Source organism: Corvus kubaryi, unplaced genomic scaffold (genome assembly GCF_017639235.1).
Source record: "Corvus kubaryi isolate FWS band 111438036 unplaced genomic scaffold, C.kubaryi_AGA036_p1.0 37385, whole genome shotgun sequence".
In the NCBI taxonomy this organism is placed as follows: Eukaryota; Metazoa; Chordata; class Aves; order Passeriformes; family Corvidae; genus Corvus; species Corvus kubaryi.
The window spans coordinates 16,837,829-16,857,909 of record NW_024581127.1 but is presented as its reverse complement, the minus strand read 5'-3'; the positions used below and the strand labels follow the sequence as shown (position 1 = coordinate 16,857,909).

Genomic DNA, 20,081 nt, shown 5'->3' with positions numbered 1-20,081 from the left:
GAACTGTTTACCATCACTGGAAAATCTACTATGTCCTACTTTATATTTAGAACAAATTAGAGCAATATTTGGAGCTATCACACACCTAGATTTCCTTGAATGAATTCTCTTCTTCAGTGTAGAGGTTGTCCCTCGCTGAAATCCTAAAGTTTGAGAGATTTGTAAAGAATTGTAGGGTGTTTAAGACCCTCACATGTTTGGGGAAGGTGCAGAAGGAACTCCAGCTTCAGTGCAGGTCACCTCTCTCATGCCGGTGGTCTGAGTGGGGGTACAACAAGCCCAAGGATCACAAGCTTTCCTGAGTCTCTTCAGATTGGTCCTTTGGCAGACTGCAGGTTTGACAGTATTGCCATAAGGAATACATGGGCAGTGGTACTGTTTGATTTTCTAAATTTACATGTAAAGCCTGTGGACACACAGAATTAGCCTGCAGCACTCTGCTTCACATCTGCTTCATGCTGGCTAACAAACTATGGGGGCCCTTTCAAACCTCCCCTAAGGCCTACTCCTTACAATTGCACTGAAAAACATCTAAGTGAACATGCAGGTAAAAAAATACTCTGTCCCTCACAATAGAAGACACTTAAATTGGACAAGCAATGTAAAAAGGCTGGCCTAACTTGCACATCACAAAATACAGCTTTATTTGGACTTCTGTAGGTGACATAGTTCAGTGTTCACTCTACTGCAACAACATCACAACTGTTCTCTTCTTACAAGACACATTTCTCGGAGCCTTCGAACTGAACCACGCAAACTGAGATGGTTTTGAGAAAGAACTGGTGATTTGAACAGTCTAGAACATTTATAAATATGTCACTATAATCCCTGGGTTTAGTGATAGAGGATCTATTTTACAGCCATTTAAAATTTACAATTTCATAAAAACATTGGCATTTCAAGAATTGTTTTTCTCTAACATTTTAACCAATTTTGATCTTTCATTATTAGGGAAAATAGCAATATACCTAATATTTTGGTCCAAAACATATAGGCAACTTCTTTTTTTTCTCTCCAAAGTGTACTTCCTAAGACAGGCAGGAGGTCCTGTCATGGAGATACAGCCTTGAACCATCTGTTATGCTGATCTCAGGACTAGCAGTAAGTGTTGTAAATGGAGACATCTTTGCAGTTTCACAAGCCTGGTATTCACAGCAAGAGTAAAGAAGGGTCTCTTACATAATGTGGAAAAAATATTGTGAGTTTCAGAAAAATTTAAATAGCACAATAAGAAAGAGTTGTTTATCCTATTCACGGAAAAAGGCAGAGGCCATCTGGTAAACTGGTGTTCAGTTATGTCACTAAAGAGAGCTCCAATGTGTATGACGACTTGCACAAAATTCAGTCTGGAAAATATGTATAATCCTGGCACAGCCTAAATTTCAGGTAAACACATTCGTAATCTCAGCTATGTCCATTTAACACTGTTCTCATGCGTTGTTTCCTGAGCTTCTAAAGAATGAACTCCTCTGTCACACTGTCAGCTCCTGACCATGGTCTTAGCACATCTCATCTCACCAAACACCCCCTCAGTCGTCATGTCAATGCTGCCAGGTCCACATTCCTTGCTCAGGGAGTCCCAGTCTCTCTCACCAAAAAAATTCCAAGCCCAGCTTAGCCCTCCTGATCTTTTCTCTGAATGCCCTTTTCCCAGCCACTCATCATCCCTCCCAAAATGCTGGTTCTGCTTCTCAGAATCCTCTAACCTACCACTCAGGAAGTTCCAGTTCTCACCTTCCCAGTTATCTTTAGAAGACCTGTCCCCTTCACTTTATCTGCTCTTCCCAAACTACGAGTCACAGGCACTGCCTACTTTATCTTCTAGTTTAGCTTCTCCCTCTTCTTCTACAGCCTATCAATCCACTGGTTTTCAGACACCCAATGACATTTTGTTGCCAATCCTAAACTACTTTCCCTTTTCTCCTCGTCCTCGTAATGTGTCCTAATTCCCATTCAATATGTCAGTCCTCAGCCTGGCATATGACTCAAATTTCCTGGTCCAAGTTTATTTGCATTACAAAAACTATTCAGTATCATAAGGATTTAGTTCTTCTGCAGTTGAATCTCCATCTGCAAGAATTCTTCAACCACGCTTGTGTTTCACATGACTGTCTATGGGGTACCAGAGTCTTTTCAGGGTATTCATCAGCTTTCTCTGCTCACAGTTTCCCTTGTCCCCCACAGAGAAGAGGCAGGAGCATTCCATGGCACTATTCTCCGGCCATAACAAGAAACATGCATAAAAATAATTTTGCCTTGTCCCTCCCCTGAAAACAACTACATTTTTAAAAATCAAGAAAAAATTACCTTAAGGCAGATAGCTACTGAAATGAGGTCAGACCCAAATACTGAAAGGCACAGGCATTTAGCAATAACGGATGCTCTTCCCAGAGCTCTTAATCCAGCGGCTGGTCACTGTCTCCATTGAACTAATAGAACTAAATCTCTATCTTCATTTTGTATACATATTTATGTTCCAGCCTATATATGTATAAATTCTTTTCCTTTTGAAGATAAGCTTAAAAAGGCAAACTTTCAGTCCTTTTAAGAGCATATGACTACAATTTTTTCCTACACTTTTGGGAAAAGTCACAATTTTCAGACTAGTTTCTTAAAACCAGTGTTAGGGCTTTGTAAAATCTGTGATGCAAATCAGTGAACACCTGCTCCTGCAGCTCAGACCCAGGTTGATCCTCACAGCAGAGCAGTTGTTAATATTTATTTGCAGAATCTGCGAAAAACTATGGGTATTCCAAGGAGAAAGATATGGAAAAAAAATTGTTCTCCTACTTCGGAGAACTCATTATTACCGCAACCAAATCCCCACTCTAACACTCCCACCCTTCATCACTGCAAGGACAAATATTTTATATTCAGCATTATATCTTGGGCCAAACAGACTTTGTATGTGACTTTAAAGGACAGCTAAGAAATATTCATGTCTCGGATGTTTTTAAAGAGTGGAAAGCAAGTAATTTGGGAGGAGAAGAAACTAATTTCTTATAAAAGGTGTTTAAAATAATTGTATTTTATCTATTATGGAAATAATGTATTGCAATACAAGGCGGACTGCTGGTGGCTTATGTGCTGGATTCACTCTGGTGGTATTCATGAAGAAATCACTCTGAGTGCAGGGTGGTTTACACCAGAGGGATTCATGAAAATAAAAATAATGAGGTACAACTTTCTATGCCTACCTATAGCTATCCAGAAGGCTGGATCCAGGTAGTGAGATCCAATCCTCCTCCTCATCTTAAAAGATCTCTTCATTCCTCCCACATACCTAGCAGCAGCCAAATCATCCCAAATTCACTCAAACACTTTTCTGGAGCTTCCACTTCTGTGGTTAAAGAGCAGGGGAGAATTAGGAGGGTCTGAGGATATTATTCAATTATGTGGCCAGGCTGCTGAGGCTAGCACCAGCTGGCTCTGGTTCCAGGTACAGGTGTTACTGTTGGAATGACTTCCTGTGCTATGCATGGTCACTTCCTCCCAGCCCAGGACCTCCAGCACAGACTGGGAGCAGACACAGTCAGAAGCAGTCACATCCTTTCCCAGTTCCAGAAGTTGCTCTTCTCCTTTATGAAAAACCAAGGCTTTTGTCCACATTGGTTCCAGCCACAGGCCATCACTGGGCCACACTTACACAGTTACACTCTGTATGTCATGACAAAGTGCTTACATTAATTCAATCAAGATTAACAAAGTACAGAGCATTTTTTTTCCTGCAAAATTTTTGCAACCTTTTTAAATTAATTTATATAATAAATATCTAGTTTCATTCACTACCTCAGAAGTCAGGACAGACATGACATTGTCATTATTATTAACTGTTGTTATCAGTAAGAATGTTTTCTTTGACACTTAAAATACAGAATTATTTAAGTGAAAGCTGTAAGATTTGTAAGATCATTATTATGAAAGAGAATCTAGCATTGTACAGCATGTTTTAAACTCCTGTCTGAAGGGAGCCAAAGGCCCAATATGTAGACCAGACCCACTTCTTGGTGAAGTCTGGTGCATCCCTGGGACCTGGTTGTGAAGGCAAAGGTTCCTATCCTGGAAAGGCCCTCAGCCATTATAGATTTTTCAGGGGGCAGGAAAGTTGCAGTAAGAACTCCAAAGGCAAAGAGACGTCAGGGCTTTAGGATGACTGGTTAAGGAATCAGGAGCACAAGCGGTCTTCTCTATTCTCCCAGTTGCAGGAAATGATGAGGGAAGAGAGGGAGATCCAGCAGATCAATACTTGACTCCGAGCCTGGTGTCAGCAGAATTTTAGGGGGTTTTGATCATGTTTACACTTTACATGACACCAGGCCTGCAGATGACAAATGGGGGTCACCTGTCTCAAAAGGGGAAAAGGATCTTTTCTCAGGCATTGGCAGGGCTCATGGAGAGAGTTTTAAACTAGGTCTGAAGGGGAAAGGCATGACACCAGACTTGCTACAGATAAACCAAGCAGCAGCATTCCAATGTCTGAGAGACACTGTGCTAGTGGGGTCCTTCAGTTGCTGTCTCCATGGAGGTAGGGGATAGAGATCCATGCAGCAGCAGACTCAAGGGTTATTGACACGTTAGAAGCCATGGAAGTGCTAAATTAGTGGTAATCAATAATCCTGCAGATCTTTTCCAACCTAAATGATCCTATGCTTTTATAATCCTAAATGTATATGCTTTGTGTGTTATGTGTACAAAAAACATATTGTTTGTATATTATTTTGTATTCTACATTTCCTACACTGAATTGCCATAAATAAACATTTTGTTACTACTTCCCATGTATTCATTGGTCCTATTTTCCTCAAGGTCAATTCTAAGAACAAAATCATGAACACCATAAAGTTGGCACAAGTTTTTTCTATTCATCAGGAAGACTAAGGGGGTCAAGGTTTCAGCACAGTTGTTCCACGTAAGTACATGCAACTGTCTACTTTGACCTGGTGAAATTTCCTTCCATTCTACACTATCTTGCTCCTTACTTATCAGATCATGGTTGCTGATATTGACATATGAAAATTCAGTTATTTCACTGACTCTAGTTAATTACTTGCTTCAGAACGAATTTGATAGTAATATTAATAATAGTAATAGTAATAGTAATAGTAATAATAATAAATAGCAGTAAATTTTCTATCCCAAATCCACAGGAGCAGATGACCATTTAGGAGAAGTAATAAAGGTTCACTGGTATAAGAATAATAACTCAAAAAAAGCTTAAAACAACACACACGAGGGTAAGCGAACTAATAATATTCATTTGATCGAGTTTAAACTCATGGTCCAACGTTGTCATATTTAAGTCATAATTTATCTTTTTACGGGCTGGGAAATCATTTCAATCAATCTTAGTTTTCTGACATTGGAGTAACTCCAAAACTACATCTAAAAAGCACTACAATAAAAAATCATCAATCATCATAGCACCACAAGAAAAAGGAACCTCCATTGGTTTAAACCACATCAGTCATTTTAAATCTGTTTCAAAACTTCAATGGGTTAACTTCATATACACAGGTCTTTTTGCAGATCAGATGCTCTTTAACCTGCAGCAGACAGCACAAAACTGGCATAAGGTCTGCATCATGTGCTCCAGTTAATTCAACAAAAATGCGGTCATGCGCCCACCCTTGATCCAGATCAAATATGCACTCATTGTGATCCAGGAGCACGCAAATCTGGTATTAGTGGACATGAAACCATGGCCTTATATGACAGCCCAGCTTTAGATACTTTGCAGATTTCATTGACAGGGTTTTCAGTAGGAATGTTGTCTCCTTTAACTTATCCAAACACTTACAGTAGCTGTGATGTTTTCCACGTAAATCATTAAATTTAAATTTACGTAAATTAAACACATAATCAGAAAAAAAAAAAAAATCCCAATTCCCATCAGAACAAAGTTGAGTCATCTGTGAAGGGCTGTAGATGTGCGGTTGCAATAAATTTGAAGAGCTAAAATAAACTTCCAAAGTAATGGAAACCAAATCAAATCTATGTATTGAAACAATCAAAAAATTGGAACTCTTACCTTTTTCACTAACACTTTCACTTTCAATCTCTACATCATCACAACTTGTATATTCAGGAGTGGATGCCAATTCTTCTTCTGAGCTACTTAATGAAACCTGGCGCATTTTACCTCCTTTTTTCGTTTTATGGGGCTTTGGTGGTGGAGGTCTGACAGATTCAGACTGGTCTGAGCTGAGTGAATCATTCCGTAACATGGTCTCCATCTTTTCACGTTTTGTTTTCCGTACAGCAGAACTGGGATCCAAATGGTGCTGTTTCCTTAATGAATCAGAGCGCCTCATGTCTGGTCTTTCCAGAGGAATTGGACTCCTCCTAGGTGTAGGAGGGCTATGATTTGTGGTCCTCTGACGATTGGGACTAGGTCCCTGAGCCTCTCGAGTTCTTTCCATAGAGTATGAACGTTGATTTTCCATGGCAGCCCTGCGCTCAGACACAGATCTTTGTCTTGATGGCCGTTCCATCCTGAGCATGGACATCCGAGAATCTTCCAACTCTGTATTTGCCAGTGAGACATCGCTATGTCTCCGTTCATGACGTGCTCGGGACACTTCAGCATGGATACGCATTTGTTCCTCATATGGCTGTGGCTTGACTGGATAACGAGCCAAATTAGGATCACTTCGGTATCGTGCCTGGTATTCCTCCTCCCTCCTTTGCCTTTCATATTCTTCCCTGTTTTGTGCATCTTCTTCTTCTACCGGATACTCCTTGGAACGCCTGCGGCTCCTTCTGTTGGAATCTCTATAATCACCCAGTTCAGGTTCTTCATATAACTGAGGCCCACGCTGTGACCGCCTATCTGAATAATCTGATGGTGACCTGGGCATCGCACTGTCTGATGTAGCATACTGTGAATATTCGTCTCTCTCGTCCCTTTGGTCGTATCTTCTGCTCTGTTCTCTTGATATTGAAGGGCTTCTTTTCCTAAATAATCACGGCAAGAAAGCAGAAAGAGAATTCTGTCAATATTTTATGTAGCACAAATATACAGCTAATGCTAGTTAAAAGATAGCATGACCAGCTAATGGAAAAAAAATCCATTCATTGCATTTCTTTGTGAATGTGCTCTCACATTTTCTCTACTAAATTAAAGAAAGCATGTCATGCTATAAATCTGCTTATGGTGCACAGATTGAAGAAAAAGCAGCTTTGAAGGAAAAATGCTAATACGACTTCATAAAATATAGAATACAAATACTTAGGCTACTTTGTAGTCATGATTGCTTTACAAGTACCAAAATTTTATAATCCTTTGTAATCATTTCACAATATAACTTGACCATATACTTCTATTTCATAGAGTTTGATAATCGCCATAGAAATTAGGGCTAGAAGAATCATTCAATTAGTTTGCTCTTTTAGCAGCTGTTATTGCTCAAAATCACACATTTCAGTTCCTACAAAACCATAATTTGTGCCAAGGGCAGAAAACAGACAAAGATTCAATGGCAGCATCTGTCTAAATCAGATGAACTCAGAAGCCCTGAACTCAGAAAACAAGCCACTTTTTTGTGTTGTGAAGGGAAAGAGTTTCAAAGTGCTGCCTGAGTTGAGAAAAGAAACCTTCCCATCTCTATAGGGATGGTAGCAGTATTAGTCCAAGCATTTGTTCAAGACAGACACCAGAATGGAGTTCTTGCGCCACATAAAGCATTGACTCTTTGATGTCATTGACACCATCTAGCTACAGACAACTAGAGACTTCAGAGGAAGGTGGAAGAAGAATTAACAAATATTCTTTCCTGACAGTGAAATGATAGATTGAAGCATGTGATTCATTTATATGTAATATTTTCATAAAGGGTGTGTCTGGAACATATAATGAATGTCATGGTTTCTGTTTGACACAACATTGTTTGATACATGGTTAGAAGGGATTAGTTACATGGGAAAAAACAAACCGGATCTTCAAATTTTGCCTTTATCAATCCTTATAGGGTAATAAGCATGCAAAATGTTACTTTCCAGATATGTCCTGATTCATGCTTGGCTTTTCACCCTACATGGATCTCAAGAAGTTACCTGAAGGAAACTGGAGTAAAGATCCCAGATAAAAGAGACTGAGAGGTAGGCCTTCTCTGGGATAATGTAGATCAACTCAAACTTTAAGCAATAAAAATACAAATGAGAAGCTATTTTTGTATTGTTAGTCCTTTCTTCTTATATTTAGTTCTACCTTTATAATTAAGATCCCTATTAAAATGTTTTCTACACTCACAAAATGACCACTGATTCCAAAGGGCAGCCTTGCAGGCAGCAACCAGGAGATCCTGCCCAGTCTTTAGGACACGAAAAAAGGCAAGCAAATACAAAGCCCTGTTGTTGCCACAGTTGTCCAAGAGGAAGAAAGGAAACACTTCAATTTAGTGAAGGGGAGAAGGAGAAACAGGTTCTCCTTGGTGCCCAGGAAAGTATAAAGGGCTCTGTCTATCTGATAGGAGAGAAAACACTCTTTTCACAGCCAGGAAGGAAATGCAATCTCTGCTCAGCAAGGGAAAACCACAACTGTCCATGCAGAGTGTGTGTGGTGTGTGGGGTGACTGGCAAACTGGCATTCTGTACTGTCTTAGGTACCATACAGGATTATTAAACTGTGCTTGAAAGATTTGGACCCAGTAGTGCCTTGTAAATAGTAAAGTACTTTAGCTTTGCAATGGCATCTGCAAATGAGAAAGCTAATTCAATCTTGCAAAAATGAAACTCTTCGTGCAAAGCATGACAAGTACTATAAGCTTCACGCGGATGCTTACTTGCTTACGGTGAAACTAAAATGTCCCATATGTCTTGTTACAGTAGCATGTTAGTACCAGCAAAAATTATAACCTCTGTAAGTTTAACAAAATCTCTATATTTTCTGCTACTGGGGACTCAACTTGAATCGCTCTAATGCAACATGAACAGAATTTTGTAAGTCTAAAACCAGAATGGCCAACGGGAACGGACAATCAGAACAACAGAACTACCCAAATGCAGACAGTTTGCAAAGACATAGAAGTTTCGTTTAGACAACAGAGATTAGATGCAGAAATGCCTCAAGGAAGATAAATATTTTTCACTTAAATACTTCAGAGGATGAAAATTATGCCACATCCCAAAACAAGTTGTTCCAAGAGCAAATTACCCAATCCCTGAAAATTTCTCTTGGCTATAGCAAAAGTTTGCATAACTTCCACACCCCAGTTGTGGCCCCCATACAGGAAAAATCTGCACTCATCAGATACAGGCATTCATTCATGCAGATCTCATTGCAAGATTGAGACAAATACGTGTACACATGAAATGTATGCATACTATACTGTTAATACACTGTCTGTACTCAGTCTATATTACCTATAGATCGTATGTCATCATAGCCACACTTCTTGTATAAATTTGATCCTCCAAAGCATTAAAACACTCTAGTAAACCTTATTTACTCTAGTAAATAAGGTTTATAGGATCAACTCCATGATGAACTGTGTAACACACAAAGCCATATAGATTCTAGTTTGGCAAATCTTGTATGTGCCTTGGAGCAGTCTGAGCGTACACATGCTTCAGTATTAAACATCTACATACTTGTATCTACAGCAATATAAACAACACAATAGTAAGAATTGGTTTAGCTACAAATAGATTATATAAACACACACTAAACATGTGTGTGTATATATATACATATAAATAAATTAATATGACTCCATGCCACAGTGTCCTCATATGGATACAATTCTTTTCTGGTGACATTACTGCTATAATGTCATGGGGGGAAGGCTGAGCGGGATAAAATAGATGGATTACTGTATGAGTAAAAACATTATTGTAGACTTGTTGCCAAGGAAAACGTGTTTCTATTAAGGAAACATCATCTGATGAACTGGCACATGACTTACTAAAAAATACACCCTCCACAATTAACTGTTAATGAGAGGAGGATGTGGTGATTTAGCATTATATATTTATACCACTTGCACAAACATTTTCTAACCTCGTGTGCTACATTTACCACAAACAGTCATTTTTCTTCCTCCATTTAAGACATCAATATAGGAATACTATCCATGGCTGACAGTAATGTAAAGAGCAGCTGGGTCCTCAATCTACTTCAACCTTTCATGAAGGAAAAAGCTTTGCACAGCTGCCCTTCATGTGGCAACTAATAGGGCACATGCAAGAAAAAGGACCTACCTGAAAATGTACTGCTTTTCTTCAGAGAAAGCAACCTGATAGAAAAAAGTAACTAATTTAATTCCTGGCCTATGCTGACTAGCATTATCAAACCCCCTTTCTAATTAATTTTGTTCCTGTCATCTAACTTCACTACTGAAGCTAACCAGAAATGGTAGTCCTGTCCATCAGAAATAAATTAACTGTACCTGTACACCTGATTTGCCAGAAACCTTCTGTCAGGAGAGGGCTCATCCTGCCCTGCAGTCACCACACCCTTAGTATTAAAGTCTGTCATTCTCTCTACTGGTCATCACAGCACAATTACCCCCCCTTTAACATTCAACATTTTTTTAATTTCAAAAATACCTGCTATATACGTAGCTGTACAATGAATGCTAAACATTTTAAATCAGAGTTATGAAATCACGGTAGGAGGGAACTAGTACTGATGAAAACTTATGGCCTGTCCCTACTATCAAAAATCTGCTGCTATTTTTAGATCACTAGCTAATTCTCATTCACCTTCATGAGCCTCTGTCTAATCCATTTCTCATCATTAACTACCTTAAAGACACCTTAATGAAACCCTTTCATCATGCATCTCCAGCTGGATACACCATGGAAAATAATTATTCCTGCCTTTCCAGGACTTTCCTAGAACTTCAAAAGCTACGTGAACTTTAAGGGTGTGATATGCACCCTCCAGCTGCCAGCTGAACTAAGCACTATGTATCTCTTGTCAGAAGGATTATCACCTTTTCTGAAAAGGCTGTAACACCTCTGAAAAATCCTCCAGGCCATTGTGATTGCTACTTGTCTGAAACAGCTAGTAAATAAAATCTCTATTATGGTTAAAAAACTCTAATATCTGCAAAAATCTCTTTGTCAGGCGCATTCTATAAACATTGTTTTTTTCAGATACAGAATATAAAACCTTTTTTTTTCCTACTTATTACTGTATATTTATTTTTTTATTCTAATTTATCAATACATGACATTTGGTCTTTTAATACACAGCCCATAACCTTACACTGATGGAAACCTTATTTGCAGTGCAGTACAGATATCACTAATATTATGGAAAAGCAAATAGCTTGACTGTAATCTGACCTCATGCTCATAAAGTTAAATTATTCAACTCCCCCACAACACAACAGAATTAAGTGCTTAAAATATAACATAGGAAGAATATAAGACAGCTATTCGGCTTTGATGGCTGTGATTTCCATAATGGAACTAAATCACTTGAAAGTCTTTGACATTCACTTGTATTCTTCCTTACAGAGAAAACACTCTCCTGCTTTGATTTAGGTTTTTAGAAATTTAGCCCAAATGTATTGTAGAAAAGGAAATTTTAAAAATCAAGTATCCATCACATTTCAGAAGTCAGAGATATTAAAAAACATTGTAATATGTGAAGTATTTATATCACTGTCAAAACTAGATGTCAGACCCTCCTGCTAGTAATCTTGTTCTCAGACTAATAGAATACACATTTGAGCCGGAGAAAACTCATGAAAACATCATTCTGAAGATGTGTTTAACCACGTAAATTAAGTTGCATTTACTTGAAGATTATTATTTATCCGAAGCTTTGGGTCAATTAAAAAATGATAAGGTCTCAGTGGGCCTGAGCCATCAGCTATTTGCAAATTGAATGTTGGCCATCTACTTGTAAGACCTAATTATAATTTACTTGACAATACTTTAAGGTTTTGTTCTCTCCTATAAATTATCAAGGAATAAAATTGAATGGAAAACTAAAACTGAAAATACCTCTCCTGCACACACTGTAATTTTGCTTAACTCAAAATGTGATCCTTTCAGTACATGAAAGAATAATTCATAGAAGGCAAAAATTGACATTTTCCACCAGAACTTTGTCACTAAAGCCATGCAAGATACAGGGCTTCTTGTTAGAGCCTCACCAAATGCACTGAACACACCTTCATCTTTCCTTTACTATATGGCTCCTGTCAGGGAAACAGCATTTGTTGATTTAAGAATAGTTCTACTATTTGAAACTTTTGTATTTCTATGTGTTGGGTTGGACAGACAGGCAAAGCACTTGTTTTAAAACAATGGGGACAGGGAGCAGATAAAGCACCTTGCCAAAAGTTCCCAGGCTGCCAGGAGGTGAGGTGAGCACACTCTGGACCTTGTACCCAAAGCCCCATGAGTGCAATGAACCCAGAAAACTTGCTGTGCACTTTAAGATCTGCCTGCCTTTCCCAAGTAGGGATCTACGCTCTCATTTAGGAAAGCATTTCCACAGACTTCCTTTCCCATACTGAAAAATCAGCAAAATGTTTACCTATTTTTGGCAATGGCTTTAAAAGGCTAGCTGGCATTGATTTAACTCATTCTCTGCTTATAACTTCTGCTTTTGCTGAGTCATATTGTGCAGGAGAATTCATTTTGCACACTCTTTGAAGCAGCTATGGCTCCCTTATTGAAAAAAGAGGGATTTTTTTGACTTTTAAGCAGTTCCAGTTTCTACCAATATCTCTCTTTACAGTTCCTCTATGCTGTCTAGTTTTATACTAGATTAAACTTCTGTTTTGTCAGTTCCCCTCTCCTTAGCTTCTCACCCCCTCAAAAGAAGATGAAGAATGTAAGCAACCAGTGCAGAATTCACAAGTTAATTAAACAGCCTACTTTGATAAATGGAAAAGGTGTTTATTGCACTTCTTGACCAATAGGGTTTTAAAAAAATTGTCCTGAAGTACATCTAACACTCACATATCTAAGGAATCCATTAGGTAAAGCTCATGTGAGACAATATTTCTTTCCTCATTTCAGCCATGCCCTGCAATTTTATTTTATAGTAACCATACTTTGAACCATTAGAATACACTCCAGCTAAATATCTCCAAAGAATGTGAATTAAGTTTACAATGATGATTAGTAAATTTACTGAAGCATGAGACTGGTAGAGCAGATGTTGATCTCTATTAGATTTTATCTGAAAATATAAATTCACTGACTGCAGGCTTGTATCAACAGAATGAAAGGAAATCTGTAGTAACAAAACGTCATTTTAATTAAAGTCACCACTGATAACAACTTTGACTTGAACTTGACGTGATTGCACAGACATATGAAACAACACATTTCTCTTCCGTACAAGTAACTCAGCAAAAAATTCACCATTGCAGAAGGGTTAATTTCAATTTGTATCAGGAAAAGAATTATAACACGTAAAAAACAAGTAGCTACTGAACAAAAAGAGTGATTGTAAGTATCAATTACTAATCTACAAATATTCAGGTAATATTTTTTTTCACTTTTTTATTTCTTAAATCAAGAACATCGCAGATAGGAAAACTGGACTAACAGTAGAATTACTTTGTCCTCCTTTATTTTGCCTGAGTAGTCAGTAGCCCTTATATCACATAATATGATTTTAGAGAACTGCAGAGAAATAAAAAAACTATATTTTACTCTGAGCATTCATTCAGATACATTGATGAATGCTTACCTCTTATAAATAGGTTAAACACTCTAAGATTTTTCTTTATTTCAACTTTTGAACATTTTCAAAAGTAATATTTTGCTATTTCCACTTAATAGATAAGCAATATTGCACCTTTTCTTTTAGTAAAAATTTCATCTCAAAAAAAAAAGATAATAATAAAAACAATAATAAATAGCAAATTGATTAAATTTTTTTCAAGAATAATTGGTTAAAATGGGCATTCATGCTATCTGCATCAATACTGACACTACAGAAATCATTTGCAGAAGGGAGGAATCAATTAACAGCTGTCCTACAGCAGGATTCAAATTAGATTAAAACACATGGTGTTAAAAGAATAGTAGGTCACAGTAACACTAACATAAGAGTGAGTAAATATAATATTGAACTGTTATTAAAAAGTACGAATAATATAAAATAAAAGGACATTTCAAAATTCTACATACACTATTTTTCTTAAAAGAAATACAACATTTCAAGAATTAATTTTTCACAGAATATAGAATATGATTTAAGAAACTAAATTATAGGGAAGCACTAGATTTTGTTAATTATAATATTCTCATATATCTGAAGCACAAAAAAAAGTTTTTCAGTACTTCCTTGGAGTTTTTTACTAAAAGTAAAAAAATCTCCCTAATCATCCCCCAAAAGAACAAGAAATGCTGAGCATTAGACATTGTTTTCACACAACACATTCTGCATCTTTCTTCCCTGCTTTACCTTTTGATCAGCCACTGCACATCTGGGAAGTAGGAAGCCTCGGGTTCATGAGAATACATCAATTTCTGTTCTCGCTAGCGCTTTCATTTAATTCTCTATGTTCAGTGAAATCATATAAACTATCCCTTAATTTCAAGACACATATGTTTTACAAACCCTCCCCTTCCCCCACAATGCACTTATAAAATATAAGGCATCTAGGGAAAAAAATAAAGTTTAGTATCTGAAACAACAGCAATTCAAGTCAGAGAGCTGACCCAATGGGAAGCTATTGAGAGCATGAGAGGAGTGTTAGAGTTTAATGCTGTTACCATGTGCTGTATATAGCTGGAGGTCAAGTAAGAATTTACCCTATAAGGAGGATTATGGTACTTAGCTGATTAGTGCCTTGCTACAGTACTATTACCTACAAATGTACATGCTGGTCAGGGCATTTCATTTAAACTATTTTTAAAATTGTGCAGTTCCAGTATTTTACGTTTTGTGATACTAGTTGCAGCATTTTCTTTATGTTCTAGGTCTCAAACTAAGTTATGTAATATCTCTACTTTCAGTTTGTAAGAAGTCAAATTTTGGCATAATTTTCAACTATTAGGCTAAAATAGCTGTGGCATCTATTTCAGTGTGATGTGCTGCACATACCATAAAGCTGAAAGTATTTTTTCTTACACAGTTTAAAAAAAAAAAAAAAAAAAGAGAACATCAATGGACTATTTCCAGAAACAGTCACCAAAACTCACATTCAAAATATGGTGAAAATGTGAAAATAATAGAAAGCAAATGTATATCCTCATTTGCCTTAAATGAATTACAAACACATTTTTCTACAGTTTTCCACAGCATCTTCTACCTATCCAAACTAGCTTACAAACACATAATGTTTAATATGAAGCACCAACCAAATCTGACTGCAATATGTTTAAGCCATGATGAAGTAGCATGACATGGGAAAAATAAGACTTAGCAGAAACCTAGATTTTCTCCACCTCAATATAGTGAGTTCTGACTCCTAGGAAAGGCATTCTGACACCAAAATTTATTTGCTCAGCCATCACAGAGAATATATCATAATAGAGTTCATCTATACATCATTTCATCTAATATTGAGTCTAATCTTTTTTAAGTGTTTCAGTTTCATGCCCCAGGGATTGTTCAGCAGGTGCATTTACCAGCAGCTGAAAGTATCCTGGTTCTTCAAAGGAAACCTTTAAGTCTGATGAAGGGGAGAATTTTCTTCAAAAGAAACACTCCATTATTATGTGGGTATTATCACCGTTACATAAAAAATAAAGCTATTTCAATAATGACCAAACTAAGAAAATATCAGCAACATGAACTGTCATTTGAAAATTGTTTTCCCTAATAACATCTGGAGGCTGTTTTGGACTGTTGAACTCATAAAACTCTAACTTTACTAATGAACTTGAGTCAGTATGTATTTTCTTTTTTCTCTCTCTCTTCATTGTGCCCACAATTACAATATAAATGTGCTATCATACAATGAACTTTAGTTTTAAAATATCTCAGTGATTCATATTTCAGTCTGAAAGAGATTAAATAGATCATACTGAGCTGTTTTGATGCCTCCATAAAAGAGCAAGCATAAAATAACCGCTGTGAAAATGTCCAGTTTCCTCAGCAATGGGAATTACAGGCCCATTATTAAATCCAGTGAATTACATCAGTGGTGGCTCAGCAATGAATGATGGGCTGTCTGCACCAGCTTCTCCAAGACAAAGCCATCAGGGTAAATGTGTTCTTGCTAGGGAACATCAGCTGGACCACTGTGAAATGAGACAGGTGCATTCAACAGCTCTTGGAAATTACCACAGTACATAAAACTTTAAATTTCTGATTCAACTGTCATTCTCCACATGTTGGTGAGACAGGATCAAATGTCTGTATTTTAAATCAGCACCTAAGTCTATCATAGAAGCAGACCAGAAGTTTAGAGAAAAATAAGTTGTATTTCTGTAAAAACTATAGCACCTACATTATGTATGGTATAAACTCATTATGTAAAATCATGTAGGACATGATTTTATAATGTTTTTCAAGCAAAAGAACTTTCTACAGAGTTGTTTAAGAATTGGGCTCACAATCCACAGCTGTTACATTCCAAAATGTTCAGAATCAAATTGTTACAGCTGCCTAGACAGAGCTCCTTCAGTTCAGAACCCCTCAGGCAGGAGGTTAAGATGGAAACCGTGTCTGTGTTGCTGGGTTTTCAGAGACACTGTGAAAAATTTCCCAGCATACTGCCATGTAGTAACAACACCACATGGATAATAACAGCCTGGTTTCTGAAACATCAACAAAGAGCCATCCTTAGATACTCCGTTCAGATCCCTGCTGAGACCAGCTCTGGATATTCCCCCCCATTATTCTCTTATCACCTCTTAGAGATGTCTGCACTAGAGCAAGTCTTCCACAAAAGAGGCTCAATATGAAGCCTTCTAAAGAAGAAAATATAGTCATGGATGTTTGCAAAAATCCATATGGAAGACCACTAAGAACTCTAGAAAGTGTGTGGAAGTGAACACTTGGAAGTGAAAAGGTTAACCTGGCTGCTTAGCAGCTTCTATATAAAAAGGTAGCACCCAGTTAAGATGACAACACTACAGACCACATAGAGGAATATAGCAAACCAATATTGAATAGTCCTTACAGAACTACTAGAAATGCAATAGCAATGAATAAAATTCACTGCAATATATAACTATGTTTCTTCTAAGACAGTTGTGTGGAAATCTAAGGCAATTTAAAACGAAATGACTAAAATAAACTTCATCTTGTAACATAACCCCTTAGATGTATTCTGCATACTACTACAAAGAAGGTAGACTTAGTTGCTCTACTTTTACTTAAAAAATAAAATAAGATGCCAGGTTTTTGTATTGCACAGGAGAAATGAATGCCCATTTTGTAACTGCATGCATATATAAACACCCCAACTAATTCATGCTTTACAGTTCCTGTCACCAGCATTTTCTGCTTTACCCAATAAACCTGTTTTCAATAGGATTCTACAAAGTCAAGATACAAATTATGAAATTCTAACTGAAGTTTAGGCTATGTATTAGCAGATTTTTCACATAACATTGGTCACTTTTTCCATCAATTACAGAATTTCTAGAAGTATGAGAATAACCAGCGGGCCTGTCAATACCAACTAGACTCAACTGGCAAAGAGCTGGCAAACACTGAGAGGGAACTGTTCAAATTATACAGATTCTCAGCACCTTTGATAACACAAGTCCATTACAAAAGTTACAGAACACTCAGTAATTCAGTCTTAAGTAGAGTGGGATCAATCAGCTAAGGCAACACAGAAAGGAACAAGAAAAAAACAATGGAACAAGAAAAAAGTAAAGGAAAGTAATGATTTAAAACATTTTGTGAAGACACTCATTAAATCTTTCCGAGATTAATGATGACTTCATCACTATCAGTACTGTTAGTGTCAGATTTTAGGGACCAGTAGGATGTTTTAAGTTAAACTTTACTTTCACTGTTGACCTGAACAAGAAAGGTTAAATGTATGCTCACTGAAGCACTTTTCAAGTATGAGATCAACTGGATATCAGGCTGGGGAGCCAGGCAAGAGACTATAAAAATTATTCAAGATGCCTGAGTTGACAGAGCAGAAAATGACGACCAAGTTTCGGTAATTTAGTTTCTGTAATTTAAATGGTCAAAACAGCTAGTTGGACAGATCTGACTTTTACAATTAGCAAATATTTCATGGTATATAGTTATCTTGAAATGCATATTGAGGTGAACTAACACAAAACAGTTACAATATTAATAGATTCATATAATGAGAGAAGAGTAACCGTGATCAAGTAGTTTGATTTCCTTTCTCCTGGATGCTTTTACAGAAATGAGATTAATGCCAGATATGAATGAAGCATTGCTGAGAAGGAAAAGAAAATCAAATTAAATTCCTTGTATTTGGCTTACTGTGGCACCAAGCTCATTTACCCTCATCATTAGGGAGATATTTCCCAAAACAATATTATTTGGATTATTTTGGTTTATATGGATGACATGCTATTAAAAGCACAACCTGAAGAACTATTACATTTCCACTGTCTGGCCATTTCCCTACTGCTGCAAGTCCTGCAGCAAGGTGAGAAAAACCAACACTCTGTTGGAATTTTGAGTTTGATTCATGAATACATATAAATTTGGGGTAGAGGAGGGAGAGGCAGAGAAGAAAATGAGGTGGATAATTATAGCCATGTTAGAAAATTCTTGCAGCAGATAAAAAACACTTAAAATACAGTAAAATTCTTAGGAGAATTATCATCATCAATACTTCATAGAAAATAAAAGGTTTTCAAAGATCAAGTTTTGCGAAAAGTGGACTGAAATATATTACTGGGGTAGAGGCTATGGACGTCACTTCTTCAGCCCCTTTTTTCTTTTTTAGACTGGTTTCAGTATCTTCAATAACACATTAGAAACTGTCTCTGAATGGAGAAGTCAGGTGCAGTTGCTGATCAATACTGTGAAAGCTAAAAGCTGACATTAATGATACAGAAGCATTTTCTAGATTGCATTTTCCCAATATTATCAAAATATTTGTCATATGAGGAAAAATTCCACTTTAGAAAAAACATAAGAGGTATTTGATCAGTTTAACTGAAAGTAGAAACTTCACCTATGACTTCGACAGGGTATTCCATGTTATAAAAATACATTATAACATAAATTCCTTTTCAAAAATAGAGGAACATTATGACTTATTTTCTCTTTCTCATTTATTTAAGCTAAGATGGAAGCATTTTATTTATGCTTTATGATGTAATAGTGCCTCACCTTGCTGATCGTTTATTCTGCACTTGCTCTTGTGCCTTGTGATATGTCTGTTCCACCAGACCATTAATTACATACAACAAAGTTACACTGCACCAGCATTAGCTGGGAGAGGACATTTTCTCCCAGTGCAACATACCCAGAGACCTCCAGAGACGAGTGCCAAGGTAGATTCAGATTCACCTACTCTGCTTCAACATTAAGGAAATGTCAAGTAGAAATTTTTTACGCTGAAATATGAGAAAAAAGTCAAACTTCTAAAGTCATTATGGATAGCACATATTTCTGCAGGACAGAAACTTAGCATGAAAAACTTGGTCATAGCCAAGAGATTCAACATTTTGCCAGACATTATGAACAATCTTTGCCAAGAATCATCAAAGGTAGAGACTCACAGGCAAAAGCTGGTCCAGCAAAATACTTGAGGATTTTGCAAGGCTGGTAAAGGTTGGCAAATATTTAATTCATCCTAATTCAACTTAATGCAAAATTCTGTTTTCTCTCTTTATCAACATTTTCAGGTCAGGTCAACCTAACAGAAGGGCCATGTTGTCTCAATGACTGCAAATGTTAATTTTTTGTTCAAAAATTCTGGATTTAAAAAAGAGCCTTTAACTTGTACAAGAACCCAGACTTGAAGATTTAGTTCCAGATTATCAAGGAGCATGGATCTATTTATTACATAAAATAAAATTATGAAAGATTTTAATAGAGACGATGAGATGATCGGCATTTTATGCAAATTATGTATAAACAGAGGGACTACCACAGGACCCTATAAATACAGCAAGAACCCGGACTGAGAACTGCTGTTATCTTAAAAATATAGGGGAGCTACAAACAAGCACAGGCATATTCATTTCAGTGAAGTGGGCTAAAG

The 20,081-nt window shown here is 37.0% G+C and overlaps 1 protein-coding gene across 47 annotated transcripts in view; it reads right to left on the bottom strand.

Annotated features, from left to right (window-relative positions):
* The window catches only part of RIMS2 (regulating synaptic membrane exocytosis 2), a 452,323-nt gene that overhangs the window by 251,748 nt on the left and 180,494 nt on the right, over positions 1 to 20,081 (bottom strand). For all 47 annotated transcript variants that reach the window (XM_042036214.1, XM_042036210.1, XM_042036188.1 and 44 more), the window contains one exon: positions 6,029 to 6,954. In XM_042036214.1, coding sequence (XP_041892148.1) covers positions 6,029 to 6,954 — 926 coding nt within the window. The remainder of the gene's footprint in view (positions 1 to 6,028; positions 6,955 to 20,081) is intronic.